General features: G+C 40.3%; 1 protein-coding gene across 1 annotated transcript; it reads right to left on the bottom strand.

Moving 5' to 3' along the window:
• Positions 1-6,188: 6,188 nt before the first annotated feature.
• tbxta (T-box transcription factor Ta) lies at positions 6,189-9,457 on the bottom strand. The gene is made up of 8 exons (XM_085396591.1): positions 9,187-9,457; positions 8,656-8,920; positions 8,206-8,340; positions 8,035-8,096; positions 7,887-7,948; positions 7,600-7,773; positions 7,387-7,510; positions 6,189-7,293 (listed from the first exon to the last, which is right to left on the bottom strand). The coding sequence occupies exons 1-8, from the start codon at positions 9,369-9,371 to the stop codon at positions 7,035-7,037; spliced, it is 1,266 nt and encodes a 421-aa protein (XP_085252717.1). The 5' UTR covers positions 9,372-9,457; the 3' UTR covers positions 6,189-7,034.
• Between the last annotated feature and the right edge of the window lie 1,214 nt (positions 9,458-10,671).

The raw sequence follows: 10,671 nt of genomic DNA on the forward strand, positions 1-10,671 counted from the left end.
TTATTAGACCTCTCCGAGCCAATCCAGCATGTGGATGTGTTACTTAGAGTTCTCCATCCTCCACACCTGGGTGCTGAGCACACTCTGTAAAGCGTATTTGGAGCACACACTTCCAGGGACGGCGAGGAGGCTGATGTGCAAAGTCAAACTCCAATTGTCAATTAGCAAAGGCCAACACAGGCTGCAGGCTCGGGTGTACAGAGCAGATCAGCCATCGTGGAGGACAAAGGCTTCAGTCAGCAGAGGGTCCTCTGGCCAACACACACACACAAACACACACACCTTAACTGAGAAGGCAGAGAGGGCCACTGAGCCCAGCAGGACCTGTTTACCACTCAGACTGAGCAAAGACCAACAGCAAACATCCTCCAACTGCTCATAAACACACACACACACACACACACTGAAGATGAAAATAAGGGTCCAGTGAATTTTTGCTATTTTTTTATTTGTTTGTTTAATTTGTTTTGTTTGAAAATATATAAATACTGTACACAGATAAGAGTCAGAGTGTGTTTCATGCTAGTGTTGCCAAATATAACCATAAATCCTCACAAAATGTCTGTTTTTTACTGCTCCAGTGAGAAAAATGTCTAAAAACATGTCAAAGTGTCAAATGACATTTTGACAAAGCTAATTTACAGCTTTATAAATCAATATGATCTGTTGCATATACTAAAGTCGGCTTAAACATGTATGCATTCTGTCCAGGAAGTGGCTCGTTGTGTCTCACCTGAAGAGAAATATCACCTGATCCTGTAGCGCTACAGTCTTTTAATGTTTTTTACCTTCTTTCTTTGGTTTTCCGACTCCACCAGCTCAGCTTCTCCAGATGTCTGATCACCTGCTGCTGGAATATAACATATTTATAAGACCAGTAAAGTTCTTGTCTCCTCTAGCAGCTTACTTTACACTTTTAGCCCATTCCAATGTGGCTGATAGGCAACTTGATGATGTCATAATATATTGTGCATAACTATAAACTGTCAAATAAAAATTATACAATGCCTTTCTTAGATGTTATAGGTGCATAAAGGTATGAAACATCTAATTTTAGCACGTTGCTCGGTAATTGCAAGGCAACATAATGAGATTTGATACAGATGAGAACCTTCAGAGACCTAAGATGTGCTAAGTTTGGTTGCTCAGTTCCTGATCGTTCCTGAAAGTTCACGGTCAAAGAAACAAACAAACACACAGAAACACAGATATTGTGTATTCATGGACACAGCGTAGGAGGATGTGCAAAGGCTTGGAGGACTGTTATTATTATTAATTTTATTAGTAATAGTTGTAGTGGTAGTAAAATTAGTATTAGTCGTAGTATTAAATCCTTCATTTAAAAATCAGTCAATGAAATGAAATCTGTATTTTCTTTCAAGAGAGCTCTGTGTACAACAAATACAGCTTTAAAATAGATAATACAATAAATACACAATAGATTTTCAGTATTAAGGAAATGTTCAAGAAGTATTTGTGATCATAAACATAACCCTTTAAATACTATAATGAAATAAGAGAAAACAGCTTTATATGTTTGTAGCTTGTTAAATTTGTAGGCAGCAGAATCACTGAACTCAGTTCCTCTAAGTTCAGTGTAAATGAGAAGTGCAGCTAATGTGAGAGTGTGTGTTTAAATAAAATAAGAGAGCAGGATTAAGTGGGCATTTATGAAATATAGCCAAGAGATGAAGATGCATGAACGTAAATAATCTACTGCAGACAGTAAACTTTGTAACAGTTTTATGCGTACGTATACAGAAGTCAAATTTGATCTGGATTTATTTCCACACTTCATATTATATGAGAGCTGCTGCTATGACAACTCAATTTCCCTCTGCGATGAATAAAGTCTCTCTGATTCTGAGTCTGGCATCAGGTATTTCAGATACACAACTTAAGTTCTGTGACCTTGAAGTATTTGAATATGGACGGAAAGCTGGATCATTTCTAAATAGCATTCATGCCGTTACATCTAAATGATATTGACTTCTACAAACAAAAAAATTATCTATCTTGTCTTTAAAAAAGCAAAGGTGACATTTATGGTATGTACCAAAAACCGTCTATACATTATTGGGTATTATTTATGTATTGCTTTATAAGAAAGCCCTCCACAAAGCCAGAACATCTTACTATTCGTCACTGATTGAAGAAAATAAGAACAACCCCAGATTTCTCTTCAGCACTGTAGCCAGGCTGACAAAAAGTCAGAGCTCTATTGAGCCAACCAATACAATTTTAATCATTAGAGAAAAAATTACCAGTAATCATCCCACAGATGTAATATTATCTACAGCTACTCTTAGTACCATTGATGTTAAGTTAGACTCTTTTTCTCCAATTGATCTTCCTGAGTTAACTTCAGTAATTACTTCCTCCAAGCCATCAACGTGTCTTTTAGACCCCATTCCTACAAAACTGCTCAAAGAAGTCCTGCCATTAATTAATTCTTCGATCTTAAATATGATCAACCTATCTCTAATGATCAGCTATGTACCACAGGCTTGAAGGCCTAGCTGTAGTTAAACCTTTACTCAAAAAGCCATCTCTAGACCCAGCAGTCTTAGCTAATTATAGGCCAATCTCCAACCTTCCTTTCATATCAAAAATCCTTGAAAGAGTAGTTGTCAAACAGCTAACAGATCATCTGCAGAGGAATGGCTTATTTGAAGAGTTTCAGTCAGGTTTCAGAGCTCATCACAGCACAGAAACAGCTTTAGTGAAGGTTACAAATGATCTTCTTATGGCCTCTGACAGTGGACTCATCTCTGTGCTTGTCCTGCTAGACCTCAGTGCAGCATTCGATACTGTCGACCATGATATCCTATTAGAGCGATTAGAACATGCTGTAGGTATTACAGGTACTGCACTGCAGTGGTTTGTATCATATCTATCTAATAGACTCCAATTTGTTTATGTAAATGGAGAGTCCTCTTCACACACTGAGGTTAATTATGGAGTTCCACAGGGTTCAATGCTAGGACCAATTCTGTTTACATTATACATGCTTCCCTTGGGCAGTATCATTAGAAGACATAGCATACATTTTCACTGCTATGCTGATGACACCCAGCTCTATCTGTCCATGAAGCCAGATAACACACACCAATTAGTTAAACTGCAGGAATGTCTTAAAGACATAAAGACCTGGATGGCCGCTAACTTTCTGCTTCTTAATTCAGATAAAACTGAGGTTATTGTACTCGGCCCTGAAAATCTTAGAAATATGTTATCTAACCAGATTCTTACTCTGGATGGCATTACCTTGGCCCCCACTAACGCTGTGAGGAACCTTGGAGTCATTTTTGACCAGGACATGTCCTTCAATGCACATATTAAACAAATATGTAAGACTGCTTTCTTCCATTTGCGCAACATCTCTAAAGTTAGAAATATCCTGTCTCAGAGTGACGCTGAACAACTAGTTCATGCATTTATTACTTCCAGGCTGGACTACTGTAATTCATTATTATCAGGATGTCCAAAAAACTCACTGAAAAGCCTTCAGCTAATCCAAAATGCTGCAGCAAGAGTCCTGACAGGGACTAGAAAGAGAGAGCATATTTCTCCTGTTTTGGCTTCCCTTCATTGGCTTCCTGTTAAATCCAGAATTGAATTCAAAATCCTGCTCCTCACATACAAGGTCTTAAATAATCAGGGCCCATCTTATCTTAATGACCTTGTAGTACCATATCACCCTATTAGAGCACTTCACTCTCGCTCTGCAGGCCTACTTGTTGTTCCTAGAGTATTTAAAAGTAGAATGGGAGGGAGAGCCTTCAGTTTTCAGGCCCCTCTTCTGGGGAACCAGCTTCCAGTTTGGATTCGGGAGACAGACACTATCTCTACTTTCAAGATTAAGCTTAAAACTTTCCTTTTTGCTAAAGCATATAGTTAGGGCTGGACCAGGTGACCCTGAATCCTCCCTTAGTTATGCTGCAATAGACATAGGCTGCCGGGGGATTCCCATGATGCATTGAGTTTTTCCTTTCCAGTCACCTTTCTCACTCACTATGTGTTAATAGACCTCTCTGCATTGAATCATATCTGTTATTAACCTCTGTCTCTCTTCCACAGCATGTCTTTATCCTGTCTTCCTTCTCTCACCCCAACCGGTCGCAGCAGATGGCCCCGCCCCTCCCTGAGCCTGGTTCTGCCGGAGGTTTCTTCCTGTTAAAAGGGAGTTTTTCCTTCCCACTGTCGCCAAAGTGCTTGCTCATAGGGGGTCATATGATTGTTGGGTTTTTCTCTGTCTCTATGAAGCGCCTTGAGGCGACTTTTGTTGTGATTTGGCGCTATATAAATAAAATTGAATTGAATTGAATTCAAGTATAAATAATAAAATTGGAAAAAGTCCATCTGTGTCCATTTGTTGCATGCAGTAAGCCCGTATGGCCCTGGATTTGGAACAGCAGTAAAGTGGAGGGTTGGGAGACATCAACATTTTATGACAGGACCTTTGCTGCTGCGATCTGCCCCACCAGCTGTGGGTCACATTGCTGCTTCAGTGCTGTTTGCCTGTGGCCCCGTGACCCGCCAGCCTTCATTTGCACCTCGGTGAGGACCACTCCATCACTGTACTGTGGCCAAAACCTCCATGGGCCTGACACACACACGCACGCACACACACACACACACGCACACACACACACCACTGACATGAGTGTGCAAGCCCCTCGAACCTGGAATTGGGTTGATTCAACCAGAAACCTGAATCATAATTGGCTTTCTTGTGTGAGTTCACTGAAGCTGTAATTGTTTTTCTTCTTTCTGTTCTTCTTCTTCTTTTTTAATTTACACTCTGATGTAAGCTGTGGTCCCAGCTGTTATTCAGATCCAGTTTTCCAGTTATTGTTAATTTTGAGACTCTCTGTATATAATTTTATACATAAAATACTTTTGAGTATTTACTCAATTATGGAAATTTAACAAACTGCTTATTGTTTATAAACACAAATTCATTCACTATGTGAATAATTTATAAACTATGAAAGCCGTTTTTTCATTTACAGTTACCCACCTTTGTGGGATCAACTGACGATAGTGCACAATGCACATTATTATAACATGATGGTTCAGATTATGCTGCCAAATGAAAAGCTTGGTACAGTGAATAGATTCTGGTTTTGTTCCACCGTGTCCCTGCTAGTATTACATAGCTAACTTTGAATGAATGGTTCCATTAATTAGCATATCCCAGTGTATTTCATTCAGGTGTTAGCATATTGGGTCCATGTTCTTTGACTTTCCTCGCATGCAGTTCTGAACGTGCTAACTGTACGTCGCACATTGATGCAGATTATGACAAAAGGGTGCCAGTGATGGTAAATACCCCTTATAAATTTCTGAAATTGGACCATCAAGTCATCATTTCAGTCACGCCAGAGAAGCCACATTCACTTTTAGTACAAGCATGTGGTCGGTGATATTTAAAGAGAGGTTGTGTTGCAGGGCCAAAGGTTTAAAGTTGAGGGCAAAGCGACACAAAGTTACACCTCAAGAACAAAACCTGTAGGGTCTAAAATAAGAACAGGTGTTTGGTACATTAGGAAAGTGTTTCTGTTAATTAAACCAGTGTTTTAATCAATCACTGTAATGAACAATAAAAAAGCAATTCAGCCAATGGCACTTGTTTGGTTTATGTAGTTTACATAAACCAAACATAAGCCTGGTTTATGTTTGGTTTATGGTTTACATAAGCCTCCTAGGACCTGACGTCCACATATGTGGACATCACATTTTGGGTTGTCTAGACCAAAATACTAAATTTTGCTCTACAAGGGCCTGATATCCACTTACAAGGACATTATATTGCAACTGGTCTATTGAAATTTAAAGCGAATGTCCTCATATGTGGATCTCATTTTTCTCAGAAACAAAAATCAGGTAAAAAAATAAATAAATACATGAAAAAATTCATGTAATTCTTTGTTTTTACATTCATTAGGTCCCAATCAGCCCAAATAGCCAAGAGAAATTAAAAATGCAGCCATTGAAAGAGTTTGCATCTTAGGATTTGTTCATAGTCTTCTCTCTGTGCTGAAATGTGAATCTGAATATATATATTATATTGTTTTACATTAACATGAGGTGCCAAGAATACAAAAGGAAGAAATATTTGAGAAAACAAACATTTATAATTTATTATTAAATGACATAAATAAAACTCAAGAGAGTTCACCAGATACAAATAAGATAGATTTATATATACAGACTCTTGTGTAGGGGGCATCTTTTTATTCCCTTACAAGATGTAGAAGAGAAGGCACATGTCGCTCAGTCTGAACACAGAACATTTATATTGGACTCACAAAAGGCACATTTATATGAAAAAACACAGGACATTAATTTATTCTATATACACTCATATACACATTAATATTAGCAGAACCTTTCCTCTTATACAGTTAATAATAAAAGTGAAACGACTGAAGAAGTCACTGGGATGAGTGACGAAACCTTTGCAACGCTCCATCCAGATGAAGGGATACAAGTTTGGGAGATTTCCTTACCTGGATGATTAGCGTGCATCAAGATACTCTTCAGTTCACTTTAGCTGTGTGATGTCAGCAAGGTGGTGATGCAGCACAACCATGTAACAAATATGAAATAAGCATAGAGGATTTACTAAGAGCAATAATTTCTGTCTGTGCAGCTATTCTAAAGCTTATCTCTTAGAGGGAAACTGATTGTCTTCAATTTCAAAGTTCTCTCAGCTTTATTCAAGTCATCTTGTTCAAATATCTCTAGGGGTGGGCAATTATTATTTCCCAATGAGCTGGATTAGAAACTGGGACTGTTGTGGAGAGCCGCACTCTATACGCAAATCGGTGTGGCTCTCCACAACAGTCCCAGTTTCTCATGTGGCTCCTTGGGGAAATTATATGCCCTCCTCTGCTCTAAGCTGTTTCACAAAATCCTTTTAGACGTGGTGAAATTTCCACATATTCTCCAGGAGCTGCGTTCATGTCTGTGGTCCTACTCCAAATCCCTCCGACCCCTGTAGACGATGGCCAGGTAGCTTCAGCTGCTCAGTAGGTCTGAGCTACAGGCGTCCAGCTAGCAGTCAGCCTGGCAATGGAACTCTCAAACTGGGCTTCCCCGACCCCAACCTCACCCAGGCTGGGGTCGTACATTGGGGAAGGTGAGGAGACAGGCAGCGAGGAGGTCAGGCCTGTGTATGAAGAGCCCCTAAGGAACTGGGAGGTCAGACCTCCAGGTATGGAGCCCGAAGCCGAACCTGAAGGGGTGAGCGTGGTGCCAGCTACTGACCAGAGGCTAGGGTACTGACTGTGGACCAGAGAAAGAAGAGGGTTGGAGTGACTTATTGCTTCAGTGCTAATTTCCCAGCCTAAAGTGCAGCATAAAACCAAATAAGCTCACCTAGAATTGGATGTGGAGTTGGTGGTGTGGGACAGAGTGCCCATGCCTGTGGAGTTGGGGATCTGAAGAGCAGACCAGCTGTCATGAGTTGGCAGAGTCCCTGAAGTGTTGTCCATGTAGTTATCTGAAATTAAAATTAATGCACCACAAATCAAATTCCAGTTCTTCCATTTATTTATTTCATCAATATAGTACGTTGACTAGGAGTCTTACTTGTACTGGTGGTGCGGTGGGGGTAGTGGCTGGGGTACGGGGCCGCTCTGTGGCTCCTCAGGCTGGAGTAGCGCTCGCAGTAGGATCCAGAAGAGTGGCCTGTTGTGCTGCTGAACTGAGGGGGGCTACTGCTGGGGCAGATGGGACTCTGGCCTGGAATGAACCAACCTCCAACTGTGGAGGAAAAACATGTACAACTGAGTCACGCATGGAAGCTGTCAGAATTAAAATATATACATGTAACAACCAGCATCAGCCTTGATGCAAAGATGCCATCCAGTACTCACGTTGAGAATATCCAGACTGTTGACTGTCCGTGCTATGATCGGACACTTCTTTATGGTCACTCCTGCAATCAAAAAGACAGGATTAGATGCTACATGAGAGCATGCTAACTTGACTCATTGAGGAGTAAGCTGAGTTCTCGGCCTTAACCTCTCCTTGGCATCCAGGAAGGCTTTAGCAAAAGGATTGTGCTTTATCTTCAGAGCTGTGATCTGAAAGAAGCAAACGGCTGTTAGCATTTCAGTCAATATGTAAAACACGTAAGCACTGATAACAGTTTCAGATGGAGATTTATCCTCAGGCTACTCTAACACCACTGACCTCCTCATTTTGATAAGCAGTGACTGCAATGAACTGTGTTTCTGGGAAGGACTGGCTGCTGATCATCTTCTGGATGCCTCCCACCTTCACGATGTGTATCCTCGGCTCATATTTGTGCAGAGAATTCAGCATGATCTGTAAAGGAACTGATGTCACTATTTCATCTTTTTTGCACTCAAGAGAAGACAACAAATGATGTCAAGTGAAAGTAATAACATTCACTGAATTACGTATATTAAAACAAATCATCTACATTATGATGCCATGAAATAACTCCAGAGTAATCCAACATTCTGACAAAAGCACTAAACTCCATTTTGGTGTGTCTAAACCAGAACATCATTAAATCTTTAAACATATCCTATGATTGTTTCTTAAAAGAAAAGTTTTTTTTTTTTTTAAGTTACTGTTATTGTAACTAATAATTTTAACTGTGCGTTTCTCTCTCACCTGACCGCCGCCGTTAAGTTTATTGGAGAGTTTGACTTTGCTGAAGGACACCGGCGCTTTCATCCAGTGCGCTCCGAAGTTTGGGGAATCCGGATGGATGTAGACGCAGCTCGGGCTCTGGGGTTCCGGTTTGCCTCCGGGAACCCACTCCCCGTTCACGTACTTCCAGCGGTTATTGTCTGCGGCGACGAAATCCAGCAGTACCGAGTACATGGCGTTTGGGTCCAGACCTGTTACGCTGGCCCTCAGAACCGGAAACATTCTCCTGAAAAAAGAAAAATAAGAATTTATGTGGTTTGTGAATTTACAGTTTACAGAAACACAAGTTTAATTAACATGTTTTAAACCTGCAAAGGCCTCCGAAACAACACAAACAGCGCTCCCGTGCTGACGTGTCAGATTTAAAATCGTGTTTTTATACATTTTCAATTTAATTTCAAATTTGCAAACACATTTAAAACGCCGCGCGTAAAATGCGCCCGGCCCCGTTCCCACAGAACACCACCAGGTCTCCCCACACGCTGGGCCTACCTTCCCGTCTTGGTGACAATCATCTCGTTGGTCAATTCTTTAAACTTGTTCCATAAGTCTGCGTCCTCCAGCGTCAGTTTAATATCCCTCTCGGACGCGTCTCCCTTCTCGCTGCCCTTCTGGAACTCGCTCTCCACGGCGCTGAGGAGATGTTCCAGACGCTGGTCAGGGTTGGAAGAAGTCATATTTCCAAGGTGTGTCAACAGACCTAAATCCGAAGGGAAGGGTCTCAAAGACTGCGAGACAGGCCCGAGTAGATATTGGTTTCTATACCTCCAGGCCTCCTCATTTAAGGGCCCTCAGGGACCTCATGGGGATGTGGGGCGTGGTTTATTAGCGGACTTCTCCGTCTCTAAACGCCGCCCCACTTCACACCGAACTTCTTTATAATTTATCAGTTTCTTTTCTTTCTTGTGAAAGAGAAACACGTGAAACACATATTTCTTTCAACCAAAGTCCACGTAAAAAATCTATTTATTAAATTTATTGGATCATCGAATTCAACGAAATAACTCCGCTGTCAGAAAAGAAAAACTTAATGGGTAAAGTTTGGTATTTTTACTTTAACCCCCAAAAATATCTTGCAGCTTGTTGCAGCTGAAGCCTTACACATTCAAAGCTGTGCATGCAAAACAAAAGAAGGGAAGCGAGGAGAGGGAGCCGTGCCTTTGAACTCAGTTGCATATTTGCAAATAGTGCTAATCTTTTGTTGTCTCAAATCCACATGGGGACCGGTGTTTACTGAGTGAGGACCATTAGGGGAGACTCTGCGCTGCTGTCGTGCAAAAGTGTGGATGGCCCAACAAGTGATGCCTGAATTTGCATAATGGGCCGTGGAAACTCTTTTCATGGCAGTGATATTAAATATTTCAGAAGGCCTAGATGTTAAATACTTATTTAATAAACACTGTGTAATGTATTTTAAACCACGAGATTTACACCCAACGCAAAATTTGAGCACAAAAATGGGGAAAAGGTAATTAAGTTAGTGCAGTTTTAGAATTGCTCCTTTACTTTTGTTTTTCTGTTCTGACATACATGGAGTCAAACTGTGCATGGAAGAGAGAGAGAGTGAGCGCGAGATAACAACAAACAAACAAAAAAACAGGAAATAATTATAGATGGTCTCCACTATTTTCATTCTAATTGTATTTCTGTTAATTAGAAAGTTTTTTTAAACTCAGTATTAATATTATAGCATTATAGCAAAATTATACGTGTGCTGCTATGATGCAGTGGGTGCCATAAAATTGTTAAACAACAAGACATCGTTCTGATTTTTTTTTTTACACTAAATACAGTTAAATCAGAAAAAAATTAACAATCGTTTTAATGAGAATCAAAATAATATTTTAGTTATACGACATAAAAAGATGCACCACGCAGTTGTACTACATGCACATTGTTAACCCTCTAATGCCTGAACCATGAAATAATAAACATTACAGCTGGAAAGTGATTTATTAAACTTCTGACACATGTTTT

Source organism: Rhamphochromis longiceps, linkage group LG22 (genome assembly GCF_057381845.1).
Source record: "Rhamphochromis longiceps isolate RC_006_pf linkage group LG22, R_longiceps_female_GT1.1, whole genome shotgun sequence".
Classification (NCBI taxonomy): Eukaryota; Metazoa; Chordata; class Actinopteri; order Cichliformes; family Cichlidae; genus Rhamphochromis; species Rhamphochromis longiceps.